The 23,648-nt window shown below is 39.4% G+C and overlaps 1 protein-coding gene across 1 annotated transcript; it reads right to left on the minus strand.

The window, feature by feature from the left end:
* Positions 1 to 5,353: 5,353 nt before the first annotated feature.
* LOC308106280 (uncharacterized protein) lies at positions 5,354 to 23,215 on the minus strand (the record flags this gene model as incomplete). Its single annotated transcript, XM_080457331.1, has 6 exons — positions 23,081 to 23,215; positions 14,895 to 15,194; positions 13,120 to 13,398; positions 11,112 to 11,210; positions 10,589 to 10,675; positions 5,354 to 5,406 (listed from the first exon to the last, which is right to left on the minus strand). The coding sequence occupies exons 1-6, from the start codon at positions 23,151 to 23,153 to the stop codon at positions 5,354 to 5,356; spliced, it is 891 nt and encodes a 296-aa protein (XP_080313457.1). The 5' UTR covers positions 23,154 to 23,215.
* Positions 23,216 to 23,648: the final 433 nt, after the last annotated feature.

Raw genomic sequence — 23,648 nt, forward strand, 5'->3', positions numbered from 1 at the left:
CCAGCTTCAGTTTAGGGCTGTTACTATAGATTATAGCGTTTATTCTATTGATTACTTTTTTGATTAATCAAATAGTTGAAAATCATGTTTTTTAACACATTGAATGCCAGCACTAGATATACCCTGTTTTAATAAACCTCTGGCACCGAATGTGTTAATATGTTTTACATTTCATACAGAAACTAATCGATTAACCATTTACACTTAGTCACATAACGAAAATTGAAAATTGCAGATCTACAAGCTCACAACATGTCCCATCACCAGACAGTGTGAGCTTGTAGGTCCACAATTTTCACTATTTTTGTCATTTTTTGGATTATCTTTTACATCTTCATCTATAATATTCCTAAAATAGGGATTGATTATTAATCGATTATTTCATTCAATTATCGATTCTTTATGATTGATTACATTTATTAGTTTGACTAACTGTTGCACCCCTACTTGGTTTTTCTATGTGAGGAGACAACCAGATGTTGGCAGTGAACTGTCAGATATACAGATATACAGCCACTGAAAGGTCACTTCATAGATCTTTATTTTATTGCAGTTATGTGCCATATAGATAGATAGATAGATAGATAATGTGATCCTACTTTTAGACACAGTAGTAGGAGCATGTTGTCAATATTAATTTGTTAGCATGGAGCTGTTATGAGTAGTTCCCAGCAGATGTGTGCACATTCTGATCAAGGACAGATGTGTTGCATGGGAATGCTTGACAAGAACAAGATTATTAAAATATATTCTTTGGGTACCTTTTTTCACTGATGAAAACTAATTAAAAACTAAATAAAAACAAAGTTATTGGCCCAGACCGCTGGCGTAGCGGTCCGGGCACCTAGGCTCAATGAAGCCGGACAGCACGCCGTGGGTTCGAGTCCCGTACCCGATGACCTTTACTGCGTGTCTCTCCCGTCTCTCTCTCCCTCTTTCCTGTCTGTCTTCACTTACAAATCTATTAATAATGGCAGAAAAGCCAAAAACAAATATATATTAAAAAAATAACTAAAACTATGACTAAATATACTGACAATTTAGAAAACAATTAAAAACTAGACAAAACTGAGAGAACCCCATAAAGACTATTTATCAGCTTTAATGTTATAGTGTTCCTGTTCCAACATTGTCTGTAAATTATTTTGTTTCATCACTTCCAGTCAGTGTTGCTAAGGCTGCTTGTTATTAGCGACTTTGGGCTTGTGTTCTTTGTAACGTTGCTTGTAAATATTGGTAGTTGCAGGTTGCAGGTTTTTGGCCTTTTTCCCGAAGTGTAATTGCTTATTAAGGCTTGCTTCCTAAAGTGACTTAAACAACATTAGACAATAAAGTTTGACTGAGCTCCATAGCCTGTCATGTTGCAGGTCCATCCACAACCTAATACCTCACATCACCAGGCTTTCCACAGCCAACAGTATCTATATAGAGCTTGTACCTCTTTTGTGTGGATTCCTCATCAATTTAGTGGTAGTTTGAATTAATAGCTTAGCTTTTAAATGTTATTTGTTATGTTAAAGAATGTAATTAATCACAGGAATTTGTGTGATTAAGTAGTACATTTTTGCAGCTGCTTGACAGCTCTAGTTTTGTGTTAGGTAGGCTAACATGGCTTCATTACAACATTAAGGTTACTTTAATTAAATTCACACCAGCAGCTGTAAAGCTGAACAAGCAGCAGAGGGAGAAGATTATTAGAAGTGCTTTCAGGATGCTGAACACATTAACCCATTCAATCCGGGAACACATCTCTGTCATTTTAGATTTCTTTGGCTATTAAAAAATAGCATATCTAAAAGCTCATAGCGCGGCACCGAGTGCCGCGCTATGTGCTTGTAGATCTGCTATTTTTGAAAAATCGTGAACATTTTACAAACATCTTCTAAATCCTACAGTTTATTGAAAAACACATGTTTCTTTATCAGTGGTTCTCAAACTGTTTCATGTCAAGAACCCCCCAAAATGTATTTGGCCGCAGACCCCCATCTCAAAATATTTAGTTCCAGGGACTCCAAGAAGCAAAGATTTCAGTTAAAAATGTTCCCTTTGAAAAATATATATATTCAAATATTTGCACTTAATGTTCAAGATAAAAAACAAAATGCTCTTGGTGCCCCGCTATGAACTTGTATATCTGCTATTTTGAATAGCCAAAGACATCTTAAAATGACACTGATGCGCTCCCTTCCCGGTTTTAATGGGTTAAGACAGCAGGGAGGTGTTGTTGACAGCTGAGCTGGTAGCAGGAAGGTGCAGCAACAGGTAGACAATATTGGCAATATTCCTTTCTTAGGAAGGAGCTCCTCTATACCAGCATTTAGGGAAGCTCAAGACAAAACACAACAAAACAAAATACAAACACAATGTAAAAGAGAGGGGGAGAGAGAGGGAGAGACAGGGGAGGAAGGAGAAGAGGATACAGGGAGAAGGGGAGAGGGGAAAAGGAGAGAGGGAAAGAGAAGATAGGGAAAGAGTGAGAGAGAAGGGGAGTGACGGAGGGAAAGAAAAAGGGGGAGAGTCAGAGAGGGAAAGAGAGTGAGAGAGTGAGAGTGTGAAAGAGCGAGGAGGAGAGAGGAGCAAAGGGAGAGAGGGAGAGAAAGAGGGAGAGATGGACAAAACATTGTAACATGACTAGTCACTTCTGCATTTTATAGATAGGACTTGCCTTCATTTTCTTCATCAGATGGATGTTCAGTTGGGGCTGATGAGTAGAGAGGAAAAGATCAGTTTCACTTCACATTGTTACAGACTATTATGAAATCAACAACAACTTCAGGCTAATGTATGTTCCATTTTTCTGATGGTTTTGCTATGTGAGGAGATTACCCTGATGTTTGCAATGAACTGTCAGATATACCACTGAACAGAGGCGTGTCCAGGCACAGGCCACCCCTAGAATGAGGTGCCCATTGAGGTGCCAGCGCAGGTTCCACCCCATTACACACTTTGTGCATTCGGAAATGCGCTCTGGAATGCACCCAGGCCACGGGGTGCCCTTTCTTGATCGTTCGGAGAGTGCTCGGACTAATCTATATATTTCACTAATCTACAATTTTTTTTCTAAGCATTTTAACAAGACAAGAAAACAATGACAGTCGAATTAAGTGCCATTGCAAAATGCGACGGTTGTGGCTTTGCTACTCTATAGATTATTCAAGACACACCTACCTGTAACAAAACATTATAATCATGTTTACATGGGATGAACGATCATTTGAATGCATTTCAAAAGAAGAAAATGTAATAACCTATTAAATTATAGGCTACGCACTCTATGTCAACACCAGAACACTCTCACAACATATTTAGGAACGCACCCAAATATTGCATTTGTATGACAAAAAGGGTAATTAATGCTATTAGCACACACTATTATATAGTGTGTGCGTCTGCAGGAACGCGTGTGCATACGTGTACCTGTGTGCACGTGTACGCTCCAATAGGGCCACCCCAGTCAAAAAAAGTCTGGATATGCCACTGACACTGAAAGGTCACTTTACACTATTTTACAACACTGTTTTATTGCTGTAATGTCAGTTCTGGGCACATATTTATCAAGCCTCTCATGGTAGGAAAATCAGTCCCAAGTGCCCAACAATGTGATCCTGCTTTTACACACATAAGTAGGAGCATGTTGTCAATATTCATTCATTAGGATGGAGCTCCTGTCTCAACCAGAATGTAGGAGAGCTCAAGAGCTGATCTAACCTGTAGATCTAACCCAGCAGATGTGTGCACATTCTGAGGAAGGACAGATGTGTTGCATGGGAACGCTTGACAAGAAAATTATTCCAAAATATAGTTTGGATAGAAATGGAATCATTTCTGTGACTGATCTTGTATGACAGGTGTGATGTTTCAAGTTTCCATTGTTCTCACAGCAATCACCTTGCAAGTCCATGACATCATACTGACCACTGTAACTGGATTACAGTCTGAACATGTTACAGACTAAAGGTCCTTACACACCGGGAGTGATTTTTTTCATGCGAATAATACTTCCACATCAAAGACGAAATTCCGCAGAGTGAAAATGCAGATTTTATTTATTCAGAGTTTCAGACTGCAGTTGAATTTTGCTATGTTAGATCATAGCGTTTATTCTATTGACGACTTTTTTGATTAATCAAATAGTCGAAAAGCACGTTTTAAAACAAATGTTTTTACATTTAGTATATAAAGGAATCGATTAACCATTTATACCTTAGTCACATAACGGTGTTGTACAAAAATAGTGAAAATAGTAGATCTACAAGCTCACAATGAGTTGCATCGCCACACATTGCAAGCAATTTTCAATATTTTTGAATAGTTTTTATGTTCTTTTATGTTCTTTTCATCTATAATAATATGCCTAAAATAGGAATTTATTATTAATCGATTATTTCATTAAATGATCAATTCAGGGAGAAATTCAGAGAGAGAGAGAGAGAGAGAGAGAGAGAGAGAGAGAGAGAGAGAGAGAGAGAGAGAGAGGGTGATAAAGGCTGGCTTTGGGTCAGCCTTTATCATGCCTCTCATGAATCCTAAGTGCCCAACAATGTGATCCTACTTTTAGATACAGGCGTAGGAGCATGCTGTCAATATTAATTTGTTAGGATGGAGCTCCTGTCTCCACCAGAATGTAGGAGAGCTCAAGACTAAAATGTTAGGGAGGACTACAGGACAAGAGATCCAGTAGAACTAAGACAAGTCATTGTATTACAAGTCATTGTATTACTGGTAGGTGTTGTGGGAACAGAATCAAACATGAACAACATTGATCAGTACATACGGTTCTGTATGTCTGTTTCTCTTCTGTTACATTATGTCTATTGCTTATTAATATGTTATGATAGTTTTAACAATGTTTTTTCTTAAAACATTGAAACTCTTTATTCTGACAGTAATCATTGCTGTAGAGTGTTTGTTCAATATCAGGAATCTCTTAATGGGTTAAGACAGCAGGGAGGTGTTGTTGACAGCTGAGCTGGTAGCAGGAAGGTGCAGCAACAGGTAGACAATATTGGCAATATTCCTTTCTTAGGAAGGAGCTCCTCTATACCAGAATTTAGGGGAGCTCAAGACAAAATACAACAAAACTAAATACAAACACAATGTAAGAGAGAGGGGGAGAGAGAGGGAGAGACAGGGGGGGAAAGAGAAGGAGATACAGGGAGAAGGGGAGAGGGGAAAGAGAAGAGAGGGAAAGAGTGAGAGAGAAGGGGAGTGACAGAGAGGGAAAGAAAAAGGGGGAGAGTCAGAGAGGGAAAGAGAGTGAGAGAGTGAGAGAGTGAAAGAGCGAGGAGGAGAGAGGGAGAGAAAGAGGGAGAGATGGACAAAACATTGTAACATGACTAGTCACTTCTGCATTTTATAGATAGGACTTGCCTTCATTTTCTTCATCAGATGGATGTTCAGTTGGGGCTGATGAGTAGAGAGGAAAAGATGAGTTTCACTTCACATTGTTACAGACTATTATGAAATCAACAACAACTTCAGGCTAATTTATGTTCCATTTTTCTGATGGTTTTGCTATGTGAGGAGATTAAACTGATGTTTGCAGTGAACTGTCAGATATACCACTGAACAGAGGCGTGTCCAGGGGTGGCACAGGCCACCCCTAGAATGAGGTGCCCATTGAGGTGCCAGCGCAGGTTCCACCCCATTACACACTTTGTGCATTCGGAAATGCGCTCTGGAATGCACCCAGGCCACGGGGTGCCCTTTCTTGATCGTTCGGAGAGTGCTCGGACTAATCTATATATTTCACTAATCTATAAAAAAAATTCTAAGCATTTTAACAAGACAAGAAAACAATGACAGTCGAATTAAGTGTCATTGCAAAATGCGACGGTTGTGGCTTTGCTACTCTATAGATTATTCAAGACACACCTACCTGTAACAAAACATTATAATCATGTTTACATTGGATGAACGATCATTTGAATGCATTTCAAAAGAAGAAAATGTAATAGCCTATTAAATTATATGCTATGCACTCTATGTCAACACCAGAACACTCTCACAACATATTTAGGAACGCACCCAAATATTGCATTTGTATGACAAAAAGGGTAATTAATGCTATTAGCACACACTATTATATTGTGTGTGCGTGTGCAGGCACGCGTGTGCATACGTGTACCTGTGTGCACGTGCACGCTCCAATAGGGCCACCCCAGTCAAAAAAGTCTGGATACGCCACTGACACTGAAAGGTCACTTCACACTATTTTACAACTCTGTTTTATTGCTGTAATGTCAGTTCTGGGCACATATTTATCAAGCCTCTCATGGTAGGAAAATCAGTCCCAAGTGCCTAACAATGTGATCCTACTTTTAGACACAGGAGGAGGAGCATGTTGTCAATATTCATTTATTAGGATGGAGCTCCTGTCTCAACCAGAATGTAGGAGAGCTCAAGAGCTGATCTAACCTGTAGATCTAACCCAGCAGATGTGTGCACATTCTGAGGAAGGACAGATGTGTTGCATGGGAACGCTTGACAAGAAAATTATTCCAAAATATAGTTTGGGTAGAAATGGAATCATTTCTGTGACTGATCTTATATGACAGGTGTGATGTTTCAGGTTTCCATTGTTCCTAGTAACTAGTAATCTAGTAACTAGTAACTGAAGTTTTCAAATAATTGTAGTGGAGTAAAAGTACAATATTTGCCTCTGAGCTGTACTGGAGTAGAAGTAAAAGTAGCCTATACTGAAAATTGGAAATACTCCTGTAAAGTACTGTGTGTTACTGTCTGTTACAGGCTGAAATATATTCCTTGGCAGCACAAAAATCTGCATTAATTTGTTTGAACCTCATAATATTGTGTTTGTTTATGTATTGTAGCAGCTGGAGGGTTTGTGTGATAATAGTAATTTACCTTCCCCGCGGTTAATGACGTGATACAGACTTGAGCTGGATAGACCAATCGACAGTGGTGTAAAGTAACTAAGTACATTTACTCAAGGACCGCCTGCCGCTCCAAGCCACTCCGGTCGGGGCCGCTTACCACATGTTGCACGGACTGACACAAAGAAATCCAGAAGTGCGTAGCACGTCCAAGATCAAGACTTCATTCAAATTTCTCCGTAATCCACACAAGTATGTTTATAAATACCTTGTGACAGTTAAGTTATATCACCAGCAGATCAAAGAATATGATTTGAAACGCAAGTGACAGATTTTGGCTGAATTAACAACACTCGCTTTGCGACTCGAGCCCCTCTCTCGCAGTGGTGTTAAGTAACTGTACATTTACTCAAGTACTAGAAGTAAAAGAAATTAGGCAATTTTACTTTACTGGAGTATTTCCAATTTTCAATACTTTTACTTCTACTCCACTACACCTCAAAGGCAAATATTGTACCCTAGTTACTGTAGATTTTGATTATTATCACAAAACACACTTCAGCCCAATACATTTAGGCCATTTGAAAATAGCCGATCTACAAGCTCACAATGCATCGCCATGTGACGCATTGTGAGCTTGTAGATCTGCTATTTTCAAAATATTTGTATACACATTTGTACATTTGTACAGTATAACAAATTCTGAGGACGGACAGATGTGTTGCATGGGAACACTTGACAAGAATATTATTCCAATATATCGTTAGGTAGAATAATTTCTGTGACTGATCTCGTATGACAGATGTGATATTTCAGGTTTCCATTGTTCCCACAACAATCACCTTGCATGTCCATGACATCATTGACTGACCACTGTAACTGGAAGTTACAGACTAAGAGTGTATAACTGGAAGTAAATGGACCCTTATAGGTCTGTAACTCTGAGAGTGGACAAATATGGATATGTACCCATAAGGGTACAATTTGTACACTCTCAGCATTGACTTAACACTGACGATTAGACTGTAAATTGGGGTCCCAGAGATAAACGATTGAGTCAAACTAGGGGTCCTGGACATTTTCAATGTTGAGAACCACTGGCCTAGACCCTGTCGAGTCTAGTCAAAGTCAAACTTTCAGTGTGATTCTTACAAGTGATTGTGAGATACTTGGACTGACTCTCTGGAAGTGGTTAATTTTCGTAACCAACAGTAACAATGATCTAACAGTGATACATACATACATAAATACAATATACATTTTCAGGCCGCTTTAGATTAGAATTATAATTTGATGTGGAAGATGAACTCACAAACCTAAGCAATCATTGTGGGTGTCCATTAAAGGTTCATTTAATTACAGCCTTAGAGGCATCGCTGCTTTGTTGCAAAATGCTTTTGGGAGCACCCGGACAGTTTTTAAGTTGCTTGATTCAGTATTTAGATATTTGATATTTATGTTATCAGACACACCCCCTTCCTATACAAACCCATTGTAACTTCAAACTCCATTTTAACCATGTTAGATTCATCGGAAACAACCCTAACACTAACCCAATTTTTTGGGGGGAAAAACAATAAAATAAAATAAATGAAAAAAGCAATCGAAAAAACACGGCCCCTCACATATTAGGAGGGCAGGATGAGTCACCATAACCAAGGACGGGTGTTTTTGATGAATCTAACATGTTAAAAATTTAGTTTGAAGTTATAATGGGTTTGTATAGGAAGGGGGCATGTCTAATAAAATGTAATATCAAATCTAATATCAAATGTCTAAATACTGAATCAAGCGACTTAAAAACTGTCTGGGGGGCTCACAAAAGCCTGAGTAGACGATAAAATTACCAAACATTTTTTTGAAAGTGAAATATCCCTTTAAAGGTTGTGTCTTATAATGCATTATAATCACATTTATAATACATTATAATGCGCTTATAATGCTTCATAACACTTGTTATAAATGTTTATAATTATGCATAACTTATAACAAAGACACTTTATAACTGACTAAGTTATGGTATGTAGTTATAATGTGTTATAACACTAGTAATGTTCTAAACATTACTAGTGTTATAAAGCCTTATAAGTGCATTATAAATGTGCTTATAATGCATCACAGACCCAACCTTAATATACAGTCTTACTGAAAAGGGTTCCATGAAAACAACTTAACCTGGTTACTATCAGCTGTGTTCTTTCTGTGCACGATACATTTATTGTGCAATCCATGTATTTGTTACAGGGAATGTGTTTGGGGATTCGTGTGTTATGATGTCTCATGTCATCATTTGTTTGTGTTTGTATGTTTTAATGGTTACGGAATTCATGGGTGTGGTTATGGAATACCATGGTCCATAAAATGTTTTTTAAAGTCTATCAGGCCCATGATTTATGGGATGAAATCTCACCTCAAATCTCATGCTGATTTCTGGCGCTTCCTCTTCATTTATCGAGATCAGATCTTTGATTGGCCCTTTAACATGCCCATACAGTACAAAACACTATGTGATTTTCTTTTTTTGACTGTGCTTTTTTAAATGCCAAATTGATTGGAGACAAGATGGTATTCTGCACATCTACCAAGTCTGTATAAAACAATTGTGACACGCATAATAAGGGGCGGTAACTCTGATGGTGACTTCACCTGGAGCCATTAAATACCTCCACCAGTCCACATAACTTTATGAATGATTGGCGTGTCATCCGAAGGTTTTGCTTCCATTCAAGATCGTAAAAAACACAACTCTATCCCACCAGTCTTTTCTTCAGGCCTTCATCCACTGATTTCTAGTGTTATGAGGAGGCAGGGCAGTACGTTAAGTATTGTTGTAACCTCAGTACAATCTTTACAAAGACGTTCTTGTGCTCGCCTTCTCCACTTCATTGATCCCAGTAGAATTAAACATGCGTTGTTATTATGCTGCTGCTTGATTAGAGCAAAATAAACAGCATATACTGCACTGAACAGACCATTGATATCCATCTTTAGGGAAGTTATTCAAACATGTGCAAAAAAAGCCAACGAATGCAATGTAGTCATCATTTGTGCATGTCACACACAGGCTGTGTGACATGTGCTACAGCTGTTCTGATTAAAAAGGCGTAAAACAAAACCAGACCAGATTAGATCACATCCCATGTAAACAGTTGAGCCAAAACCTTTAATGGGAATGATTTAAATCAGAGTGGAATAAAAGTGTCCACATGTATCCCTAAACGTGATTACTAACAACACAAAGCCTATTACTTTACAGCAGGGGTCTTCAACAGGGGGTCCGGGACCCCTAAAGGTCCTCAGAGTTACTACAGGGGGTCCGCCAAATCTTTGTGTGATATGGTATTTATTTGTTTTACCTTAACAACTTGAACCCTAGCATCCCTTTTCTGAGGAGAACTTTAGCCATCTCAGCTTGTAGATCGGCTACTTTTGGCAAAGATGTATAGGTGTAGAGGGAAAAAAGAGCAGACCAAGTAAACAAAAAAGTTGAATCTGAAACACAATTTTATACAATATAGAGGGGGTCCCTGCTTCATCTCTCTCTCAGCTAGGGGGTCCTTGTCCTGAAAACGTTGAAGACCCCTGCTTTACAGCAACTCGTATCATGTGTTATTACTGTTATGTTCATCCTATACAGTAGATACGTAGTTTTTTCATTATGACAATAAGATTTTATAATTATTATTATAAATGAGTTGGAGGTTCAACACCAGACCACAAACTGCTCAAATAAAGTTCTTAAACTCACTCACCTTCAGGATCATCCACAGCCACAGGCTCAAACCAACGTGGAGGCAGCATACGCCTCACAGACTCTGGCAACTTCTCTTTTATACGATCTGAGATTAAATTCAAACAATACGTAATATGTTAAACACAGTGATAACATTTTACATAACAGTGATATGAGGTTTCAGCTGTTGGCTTGTTTGGACACATGGGGATAACACTTAATATAATATTTACTTTACAGTAGTAGGCCACACACAAACACACAAACACACACACACACACACACACACACACACACACACACACACACACACACACACACACACACACACACACACACACACACACACACACACACACACACACACACACACACACACACACACACACACACACACACACACACACACACACACACACACACACACACACACACACAGTGAGTTCTAAAGATTAAAATATGTGACATTGCGTGTAGCTGAGCAGTAACTTTGTATGGATGTTGTATGTTATGTGTAACTTAAAATCAGTAGAGAAACTTACCACGATATTTCACACCCAGAACCAACCCTGCAAGGATGACAGCAGCAATAAATCCTCCAACAATCCTTCCCACAGGTGTCTGTTTCACAGGTTCAGGTTCTTAGGAGACAAAATAAACAATTATATTAATGGGTTTAATTTGCTTTCAATTAAAAGGTTGCATAATAATAATAATGTACGAACCAGGCTACTGGCTGCTTGTAGGTTTGTCTACATATTGTAGTTGATGAAGATTAACATGTCAACATGTTCTGGTGTCAATTCTTGTGGCCGAAAATTAGCTAATTAGCCAGACTCACTCACTCTGATCAGTTGACAGATTAGACCTACCAGATCAATGTAGGCCAATCAGCTGCAAGTACTCTACTATGTTATGGTACCTGCCTGAGTGTGTTTAAAATAATGATATATCCCCCCATTATTTAAACAAATGATTTGTCACTTGTTTAAATGACAAATCATATGCGGCCATAGCTGAGTGGTTAGTGAGCCCGCCTAGGGAGCCAGAGGCCCTGGTTGCCCCAGGTACGATTCCAGGCCACGCCAGCATATGTGTCGATGAAATGAAATTTGTCCCTGAGCAAGACTTAACCCCTAATTGCTCACAGGCCTTCATTGGAAACAAGCCCGCAAGGACTTTCATGAACGTCCTGTTAAAAGGAATTATTAACTAAATGCAGATGTATTATCATCAACGGAGGGATCAAACACATTGGGCCTCATATTCACTAAGCTTCTTGGGTACGCACAGATTTTGTACTTATGAGCATATCCGCACCCTGCCACAAACAGAGTCTGATTCATCAAAATGTTTTGTCTGTGGATTGTGGTGGACATACATTCAAACTCATGTCTGTTCAGAGGCAGACTTATAATAATAAGTACCTATTACAAAGTTGAACTTCTTCAGCGTGGTAAAGTTGTTTTTTATGTTGGGTGAAGTCAACATCAGAGGGATGATCTTGTTCCCCCCAAATTCGGCACAAACATGGGGATTCTACTACTCTGCCACCAAAATGTGGAACGCCCTACCACCAGCCATTAAAAAGGTGCGACTCATTATTCTCTTTCAAAACCACCATAAAAGAGTACTTGTCTGTAATTTTCAACAAGACTTAGATGAGTCCTCTAGCTTGCCAACATAAAATACAGTGCGTGGTAAGTTACAGTACAGTACACACTGGATACAGTCTACACAGAACGTGTCTGCCCTCTAGCGGACAAATAGGCATATAGCTTCTTGCAGTGGTGGTCAGCTAGTTAACTTGACATTGTCATATTGCATTTTCTAATGTAATTTACCTACGTGCAGACTACAAATACAGTATGTGTTTAGTCTCTGAATGGATAAAATATCCCAACCTGAAAATGTGACCACCTGGGTGCAAATCAGGTTCACCCAGGTGCCCCCCAAAGGGGCAGGCCTCCGGCTACACAGGACTCTTGACCCTGATTGGATTGTGACATTCAGTAGGTGGTTTGAAGACACCACCTTTGGTGTAACACCTTACAATGGCCAGTCACAGCTTTTAGAGTTACATGGTAGAATAAACATTTTCTCTTTCTTTCTCCCATTGGGGGGCCGTCGCCCCATATCACACATAATGGACGAGCTGTCACTGGCATCTTAGACTGAATAAACATAAGAAACATATGAGACTGTAAAGACCCCAAACGCAATACACCCAATTAATCCTGTCTCCATCGCTGTATACATGATACTTAGAGAATGAGGTCCAGAGCTGATATTCTGAATTCAGCCTCATGAGTTACATGACATGCCACATTCTGTTCCAACAATGTAGAGTTAGTTAAAGTTGGGTCAATTAATTAAATATAGTTACTTTGTTGAATTGAATTCAGCAATTGAATTGAATTCAACTGTTGAGAGAATTACCAACATGTTTCATCAAAGTGTTTTCTTCACTGTGCTTCACACAGACACACATGACCAGTTTTATGATTTGTGTTGGATACATTTCTACACATCGTGGAGTAAACTACATACCCTTGTAAAGCATGTTGTCACGGGGACCACTCTGCTCCACACTGAACATGTTTTTCATTTCACAAAATAGTTTTTCAACCTTCTTCCCTTCCTCATTGTTGAAGATAATAAACTGATTAGAGTGCTGTCCAGAGTCAGACACCATCCATTCCCCTTCATCTTTCTTCCAGCGATAGGTGACCGGACCTGAATCTCTGATGTCTCCTACACAGTCCAGTCTGCAGCTGGTAGAGTTAGATGTACAAGGTTTGAAAGCCACCCCTGGCTTTGGGACTTTCTCTGTTGAGGAAAAAGAATGCACACAGCTCAGAATTACTGGTCAAATGGTCTCCACTCTGCAGTCACTTTTGATGAGGAAAACACATGTTGGCTGTGTGATCTTCCTCCGCAAGGTTATTATTAGTATTATTATTATATTATTTATGCTTCACATTAATTGTCTATGGAAGCATTATCAACAAAAAACTATTTGCATCTGAAGCATAAAAATGAAATGAAAAAATTTGATCAGACAAAAGGCGGCCATTTTTAATGTAAAAGGATGTGGGATTGACAGCAGAGCGGTCAACTTCATGCAAATGAGAAGCTAATTTCACTGGGCGGCAGCCAATCACATTGTTGAATGTGACAGGGTAGCAACCACATAGCAACTATTCCACTTGAGAAAACTTATCATGGATATTATATACAGAGGGATAAATGTCAGCTGACGGTAATAACATAATGTTGGTGTGTTTCTTTTTTGGTGCTTTTTACCCCTTTTTCTCCACAATGTAGTCGTTATGCCACCTCCTCCCCACACACACATTTGTGTGTTGTCACTGCTGTTGTATCCTACTGATTCACCTGCCAGAGAGGAGCCCCCACCCTTCGTCCTACTCCTCCCACCCAACACTCCCTGCTGACAGGTGCCGCCCCCCCCCATCCCGTAGGAATACCTGCAGTGACAAATATCACCCTCCCCGCCCGGCTTCCCTCCCCTGAAACACGGGCCAATTGTGTTTGTATAGACTAGAGGCTCGACAAAGGCAGATGCACCACCAGGGTGAATTCAAAACCACAACCTCTGTGGTGGCGGGCAGGAACCTTAACCACTGCGCCACCCGAGTGCCCTGTTGGATGCAGCATGTTATGAGGTTGTAGATCGGTTATTTCAATTTTTTTGGAACTAGATAAACTAAATAAAGTAAAGTTTGTGTATTTTATCCATTGTATAATTAAAGTTAAATGTTCTTTTCATATATTGAAGTTTAATACTTAAATACATTTATATATTTATTTATCAAAAGGTTTGTGTTTATTTTTATTTGTATGTTTGCTTTTAAAAGTTCTGAAATAGAAACTTTAATTACGTTTTTACAAATTGATAAGAAAATGGTGTATTTTTTTGGCTAAATATCGGTCAAAACATTGATAATGTGTGGTCTAGGACTCTCCAAAATCGGAATATGCATCGCAACCAAAACTCTGGCATCAGACGGGCTCTACAAACAATCTCTATACAACTAAATAAAGCATGGTGAAAGATTTTAGAGATCTTATAGGGGAGTAAACATTTAAACACAGCTTTCATTGAGTGACACGCCCAGCAGTAGAAAACAGTTAGTGGTGAATGTTATTCATTTTGCTTACATACCTATTCTTCCCTTAACTCTAACCATTCAAATGAACATGTTCTTTTCTGAGGACTGGACAGACATGAATTGAAAAATGTGGATACTATAATAGAGGTAACAAAACCATAACATGTATCCTTCACAAACATTCATACTTACTGATCACTTGAACCTTGTAAGTCTTGTTCTGCAGTCGACCGTTTACCTCCACAGAGTATATTCCACTGTCTTTTATGGTCATATTGTTGATGATCAACTTTACAGTTTCTTTATCCAGTTCTGTGCGGTCTCTATATGTCCCATAGTAATCCACATCAGGACCAAAGCCCTGATCCCATTCTGCTGCCTTATTGGGGCCATGTTTCCACAGGATGCTAGTGATGGGTTCAGTAACAGAGTTAGTATCTGGAAGCAATTCAAGGATTCCTCCCAATGGTCTGTATGTCACATCTTGTTGGTCTGTGTAGAGAAAAATATTTCAGTCAAGTTGAATAGTTTTAGCAGCCTGTAATAACATTTAGTAGAAAGAATGGTTTAGCAAAAACAATAAGTAGCTACTGTATACTAGACTAACACTGTCTCCTATGGATCCAACAGGAAATTGAAAACAAGCCATTATAGGAAGACTGGGGTACAAATGTATAAAGTGTTGTGTCTGGTACAAAGGTAGCATGATGCAATTAAAACTAGAAAAGTGTCACTTTAAAACCTGTGGCTGGAAAAGAGCTTTGTCAATGGAAACATAATTTTCAGTGAATCCTACATTTTAACACAGCTGCATAGTAATACATGTTTTATTTCAGTGAACAATCGGAACCTTAGATAGCTTGATATCAGACTAAGCAGTTAACTCAGTGTAGTGGGCAGAGTCTATGGTCAGGAAAATTATATTCAAATTCGGAAGCTCTGTCAAAAGTCGGAGGTGTCAATGTGCACCTTCCTGCATCGCTACATGCCGTTGGTGTTGAATACAGGGCCATGGGCACTTAAACCTTCTGATAAACTCGCAAATCCAGCAACCTCGGAACAGTGGGCACCATGTATTTCTGGGCACGAAAGCCGACTGGGCACCAAAACAGGACCACAATAGAAAGTCCCCGGGACTTTTTTGTGTTATCCTTTTAGCTCAAGTTAATTAAAGGCATAGTATATAACTTAGCCCTGTGTTTACAGTTAACAAAACAATAAATATATATATGTTTTTTCTAATAATCATTTCCCTCTATAACAGCAGTTATCAGCCACTAGAGTAGTGTGGTGGTGTTAACCTGCAGAAACACATTGTCCTCTCTGTATTTTGGTGTTTAACTTTTTTTTTTTGGTAGACGTTGGGTCTACCAAAACAAAGATACAAAGGTACAAAGGCGACGCCCCCTCAACCGGACCATCTCGCCCTCTTAGTCAAGACTGCCAGTTGTAAAAATAAACCTTCTGGTACTTTTTAATTAATAGCGTTTCGGCGTCCTTCCTGTTAAGAAAGTGGTCATTGGTGTTATGTGTACCAGGAGGGACTGATAGACAGACAGACATGACAAGAATTGCAGCTGCTGTCGGTAAAAACAAAGATTTTTTTAAATCGCGTGCCTCCCCCCACCCCCCCCATATCTGACGTCCCCCACCATACTGTACATCGAATTTGAGAATAGCTGATCTACAAGCTCACAACGCATTGCGATGCGACACGTTGTGAGCTTGTAGATTTGCTGTTTTAAAAACAATTTTGGAAAAAAAACTTTAACTACACAAATCTTGTATGCAGAAAGCGTAGTGTCATTTGGACCAGTGGGGCCATGGCCCAGGCAATAAAGTTCTTGCCCAGTCTAGCTGCTCTAAGTCGTGGTCAGAAAAAAAGAAAAAATAAGCATTAGATTTTTGCAATTCTTTAGATCATTGCAACACCATGCCAAAAATCTAAATTAGATTTTTGGCATGGTGTTAGGTATGGGCATAAGGTTTTCAGAAACCGTCACAAGCCAGTTGGGATAGCCTCCTAGTGGTCTGCTTGCAATGATTCCAATGATTGCAATGAGCCCAATAGTAACAACTTGCTTCTGATGGTTTTGGAAAACCTTATGCCCATACCTAACACCATGCCAAAAATCTAAAGCTTGTCACCAAGTGCACAATTTGTATGATTTTTTACATATTCCCTCCAGCTTTTAAGCCATTGCGGATGCCATCTTGAAAGTAATGCCTTTCCACAACTGAGATTGTCCTAGACTTTCAGTATGCTTTTTAGCATGCCCAATAGTAACAGAATCCATTGGAAAAAAAAATCTGCGATCCCAACTTACTTCCGATGGTTTTTGAAAACCTTATGCCCATACCTAATACTATGCCAAAAATCAAAAACTTGTCACCAAGTGCACAATCTTGATGATTTTAGCCGAATTGCCTCCCTATTTAATAACACGGGCTAGGAAGGTTGTACGGCAACAAACTAGATACCTGAGGAAAGTACACTTTGAGCTGCATCCAACTTGAAAATAGCCGATCTACAATCTACAACGTGTCTTCATAGAAAGACATCATAGAAAAACAAGCAAAAGCTGCTTATAATAAGCAGACATGGCAACAGAGAAAGAGCATGTACTTCCGGGTTGAAATGGAAGGAGACGTTAGATTGGCTGAAAGTGAACCCATCTGATTGGCTGATGAACCTGTCAATCAGATTAATCAGCCAATGATGACGTTCGTCTATGCCCCATAGAGACACACGGGGACTACAAATTTCACGCCCACTTTTGAGACAGCGCCGCTACTGCCGGTCCGTTAGAACGATGAACTGCAGCTGCCAATGCATTCCCTATGAGAGGATATGAAAGTTAGCCTACTTTTAAAAGTATCCTGCATTAACTGAAGACGATATTGATTTAAATAAAAATATGTTTCCAAATGTATGGAGTGTCTTTGTCAACATATCTTCTTGTTTTCTTAATAGTTGATGTGTTTCACATTTAATTTGCCACTTTAACGAGTTACCCATAATGCTAACACAGCAGAGGGTAGACAGCAGACGGGCATTTCAGTGACATCACTGTCTTTACGAGCGCCGAGCGCCGACCAGTTGCGTACCCACTGTAGAGGCAGGAGAGGCGGTCGCCTGCCCAACTAAGATCTCGCCTCCCCTAACAAAAAAAAGAATAGCCCGAAAATGTGTCATTGCGTGCTTAATGTCCTCAAAGTCACACATCCAACAAGCTTTGAACTGAGCAGATTGGACATTCTGTTCCAGAGATAATGACTAAAACCTATTGAAAACGGCCACTTTCGCCAGTTTTCTGGGTATTTAAAACCTCAAGGGATGCGTCCGTGACGTATATACCATGCGACCACATAAACTGTGGATCTCCGATGCTAGCGGTTTTGACATACTGATGGAGTATATTATAGTATATTGTGGGTAGTATATCGAGATGAAAGATATGGGACATTAAAAAGGACAAATTAAACAAATGGGACAGATTATTAGAACACAAAAAAAATCGCTACAGCCTCAGTAGTTAACCAGTGAAATGACGGTATTTTACAATGCCTCTCATAGAGATTGCATTGAGAGCTGCAGTTCATCGTTCTAACGGACCCCGAGTGTCAAAAGTGGGCGTGGATTTGTAGGCCTTCCGCTTCCGGCCGTGTGTCTCTATGTCTCAAAAAGCGTCAGGGGAGTCTCAAAAAGATGCACAGAGAAGTTTCACCACAGAGAAGCAGTGTGTAAATGCACATCAACTGATTTGCATGAATGGTGGATTTATATAACATGTGTGAGGGAAGAAAAAAAAATTGTAGATTACTTTTTCATTTGTAATTAGATTTTTCATTTGCAAAGTTAATTAAGTGTGCATTTGTAAATTGAGTGATTTGGAGATAAATAGAGAATTATATTTGTGAAGCAGAGCATCTGGAATTGTGGATTTGAAACACAAACGTGAAACAGAACATTTGAAACTGTGGATTTGAAACACAAACAATGATTTTTGAAACACAAACGTGGATTTGAAACACAAACGTGAAGCACAGCATTTGAAACTGTGGATTTCAAACACAAATCAAAAAAACACTTGCAAACCAGAACTTTTTTATTCAAAAATCACCCTGTGTGGATACAAACCAGGACTTGTGCATTTATTAATTATGAGACTGATCTGACTGATCTGAAATCAAAGGTTGTTTGTATGGAGACCAAGCAAGTCGACTTGTCTCTGTGCCATCTTGTTTTGACAGGGTGAAGTTTGCCGCTGTGCATGTCGGCGTCATCTTGTTTTGACAAGTTAACGGTTGTGCGTGAGGGTACATAGGAAACTGCAGATAACAGCTGATTCTTTGTAACCACATCCTCTGCTCTCATGAGAGCAGAGGATGTGGTCACAAAGAAGGCTGTAGATCATGTCTAGCACTGAGAAATGACAGATGTTGAAACCTTTAACCTAACCACATGCCTTGCAAACAACATCTGCCTCTCTGCAACCACCATCTCTGCAAGCATGGATGCCGATTTATGTTGGGTGGGTAGGGTACTCAACAACAAGTCACACACACGTCAACCAAGTTTTAACCCCTTAATCAGAAATACCTGATGAAAGTCAGTTGGAAACATTGTACTCGCAATAAAATACTTTTTTGCTGTACAGTAAGTGAAGACAGTGTGCACGATCACCATTCTTTCCTGTCTCATGCACTGCTCCTACGCACCTGTCCCAGTAGGTGTGCAAAATGACATTTATTTACTACATTTCAAGTCATACAATTTGATTATTGGCTGATGATGAAACCATAACTGGCATAAGGACTTTGCAGATTACAAGGAGAGAGTTTGAATGACAGAAATCTGTTCACAATAACACACGGTATCAGAGCGGGTACATCATGCATCCTGTGCACGTTACAAAGCATCACACAATAGTCATCCGACCGACACATTTCCTGTGGGTGCTCGGCTTTCTCCGTGGGTGCTCGGGCTCCCCGGCATCCACAGGATCGGCGCCAATGTGGCACAGTGTTTAAAGTTAACGTGAACCCAAGTAAAAAGTTCTACAACAGCTTCATATTCACACAGATGGATTAGGGAAAATATAATACAAACTCTGACCATTTGTAAATCGGTGTTAATTGTCAGCTTAGCATACAATGGCTTACGATATATCCCACATTTTGGTTTAAAAAAAATCTTTGAATAAACAATTACTCTGAAAATGTAGTTGTATGAATACATTGTGAATTGCTATATCTACTGTAATTTGACCTTCGAATGCAGCTTATGCTAATTATAGGAAAGTCAATGTTGGATAAATAGATTTCTGCTTATCTTAGGCCTTGTCTGTGTATACTGAAATGCTGGTCGAGAATGTAAAAACAAAAAGTGCTTCTGCATACTAAGTTAAAACTGCATTTGTTAGGATATAAGGTATTGTTGGCAGGTTGAAAATACAAATGTGGCATTTAAAGCTACAGTCCTAAATAATCTGTACTATTACCTTTTTAATTCAATGGGGCACATTAAATCAAACTCTCCAAGTCTACCACCAGGTTGCTCAAGGCCGGGGATGAGTGAGTGAGTAAAGTCTCTTGTTGGGTATTTGGGTCCCTCACCTCTGCTCTTGCGATGCTGCTACGCTGCCAGCGTAATTCAATAGCCTCACAGAAAACTATACCTTACCTTAACCTGACACTATCTAACCTATCATAAAAAAGTGACCCGCAGTGGATTCGAACCCTCAAGCCCTGGATCATAAAGTAAGCGCACTATCAGACTAAACGTTTCCAAAGCAGTCTATCTGGAATGGGCCTGGCCAGTCACTTCAGCCTTGCCTTAATTAGAATAACGAATATAACATAAAATAATGTAGCCCACTTTGGGTTCACAAACGTTTCAGGCTGCGACTCCCTAAAATAATCATATTTGAACTGGGGACCCCCCAAACTGACAAGCACTTGAAATTGTAGGCATTACATTTAGTTTGGTAAATATTGTGAAAATAGCCAAACTACAAGGCAAGCTCACAATGCCTCACACATGCAATTTGGTCTTAAAAGTCTTAAAAGTTATTAAATTGTCACTTTAGAAATGTGTTACCCTGTATACACTTATACTGTAGGTTGGTTTGTTTACTGTTGAGAGAAAACAATGTTGCACATTAAGCTAATCTGGGGACCCCTTCTGTACTTTATGTGCTTTTTTTTGGCAAACTGCTAATAAAATATTCAATCAATGAAAAAACTGTCTGTAACACACCTCCATCCCTGCATTCAATAAGCTACATAGATGGGTTTCCTGTTTGTAAACATGAGAGGATGATGCGCGTGCAGTGGAGGGTTGAGCAGTAGAGGGCGCTATTACCCGCAGCAGCTCTAGTCAAATGTACATTCATAAAAGAAATGGTCTTCACCGGGTTTAATGAAAGTAGATTAAATGATGCAGTTTGTAATATCTTCTTTACTCAATAAAAATGATTTGTCGGAAGTTGGATCTGTTTGTATATAATAGCAGCATTATGCCTATTATGCCTATAATAGCAGCATTATGCCTATCTAAATCCCGAAAATAACAACAGAGTGAATGGCGCTTCCGGTTCGTTCTACCCCACGCATGCGCAGATTGCGCACTCTGCTCTGTGATGACGTCGCGCGGAAACCCATCTATAAGGAAGGGGGGGCTGTCACATAGTCTCGAGTGACCAATGGAGATGTGTCTTACATCTTTCAGCGTAGGACCCGCCTTCTGAACTTTCACCCCTTACACAAAAAAATCTGAGAGAAAAAAACAATAATTCATTGGATAACATATCCAATGTGAGAGTGTGTGTGAAATATATCAATATATCAACCAATAACTCTATCAACTCTATCAAATATCAACGTTTTAGAAACAGGGACAAACTGCAACCACCAGCCTTTACAAGCACCTTCACAGAGCAACAAGGGCAACGTCGCTTACAATAAGCAGACATGACGTTGCAGACCCTTTTTTAAATACCAAACACAACCCCTTTCCACAGCCACGCCCCCACCGTATATATATATATGAAGTGCACGCCCACAATTCAGTCCAATCACATCCCACAAATGGACAGGGTGTTTCTTAGAGTGTTACACACACTCTAAAAAATCGAGAACAATAAGACGTTCTGAGAGAGAGAAGGCTTTTGCAATCGGAAAAAATAACTTAATTAAAAATGTTTATTTGCTGTTTACATTTTTTCTCTCTCAAATCTTTTTCTTTTGTTTGGTTAATAAAGACACAAATGTAACTCCATAGGGGGTCCCTAGCACAAAATATTTTCAGGTGGGGGTCAAATGCATGTTAATTTGGGGGTTTGAGAAACAAACACACAACCACGAATATTTACAAGCAACTTCACAAAAAAACAAGCCCAAATCGCTTATAATAAGCAGACATGGCAACACAGCAGTGTATTTGGAATACATGAAATGTAATAGCACAACTATTCTAGGGCTAATAACGCAGCAGCATTTTATTATTAGCCTATGAGCACAAAAAATATGTAGTAGCTGTATAATCATATTTTTTGATCATGCCATTATTTAGTTATATATGTCTGTCTTTCACAAATAAATAAGAGCACACAGGACCTATCAAAATAAACTAGTGTGATAACATAGCAGTAGGCTATGTTGGCTTAGTTGTTGGTATAGCACTACCTAGGTATTTGATTTCAGGAGTTGCAGGAATTAAATGCCTTTAAAATAATTCTAATGACTAGTGACATTTTCACCTTAGAAATAATAAAATGCAGACATATGCACTGATGTGTCTGAATGCGAAAGCTTTTATTGATTTTTTTTTTTTTTGTGTTGTTGCATATAGTCAAAATAAGTAGCCAGTCAGCCATAATATTGCACAATTATTCGACAATAGCCAAAACAGCAAATTCCATTGCCGGCCAATGCTACCATGCAGAGATTGAAATCTGTCTTGTTTCCTGAGCGCAGCGCATGTTTTTAATTATAAGGGGAGCGCATTTTGGATACTCCAGCATCTTGGCATTGCAGTGGGCATTATACCCTGTGCTCGGAAGGCGCTTTCCTCTGTCTGCATGGTGTCTTATGAGAGCTGAAATGTTTTCATCACAGGCACCTTGAAACGCTCCAAGAGTTTTCAGAAAAACGCCCCAGTGGACACTTCGACTCGACATAGCTTCTACTTACTGAGGACCAGACGGCAGGTCTACCCTCCACAGATACAAATGGGGTTCTATGATTTGCACAGTCTCAGTTAAATCAACACAGTATACTTATTCAATATATAGTTTGGTTGGGTTTCCAACCAGGTCAAGAGACATGGGCAGGGTGTGTCCACGCTGTAAATGTTTTAAAGTGTCTTCTCCTACCTGATGTCAGGATGAGTCCAGCTGCTGCCAACAGACAGACGAACCATGAAGCTCTGAGGAGACGAGCCTTCATGCTGATGATCTATAACTAATCAATACACACCAACAATGCAAAACACAACCACACACAACACGTTAATGGCGCACAGTGGAGATTTGTTCTATTCTGTCTCTATTCTTGATAGACCTCGCCTCTTCCTTTTCTGTATTGAAACTGGAAGTAAACTAAAAAAAGAACACTAAAAATGAACCACAGTTTACTGCAATAACGCTGTTGTTTGGAACAGTGAAAAATATGTGTTAAATCACAAATCATTTGGGAGGATAATAACCGTGTTGTTAAAACTCACTAAAACAACAGGTTGCTGAGCCGCTCTGGATCTGGAGCGGATACGGAAAGGATATGTGTTTCTATGTGTGTGTGCAAATTACCGGATACAGTAGACCGGATTACACTGGTTAATTTGGAATAGAAACCAGGCTTTCCACAGGTACAGAGGAAAGCCTGGTGAAGCAAAGTTAACAGAGACAACCTCTCTGCTCCTCTGACAGCAACAAAGACATAATA

This window comes from Gymnoscopelus braueri, assembly GCF_963280865.1.
Source record: "Gymnoscopelus braueri genome assembly, chromosome: 18".
Lineage (NCBI taxonomy): Eukaryota > Metazoa > Chordata > Actinopteri > Myctophiformes > Myctophidae > Gymnoscopelus > Gymnoscopelus braueri.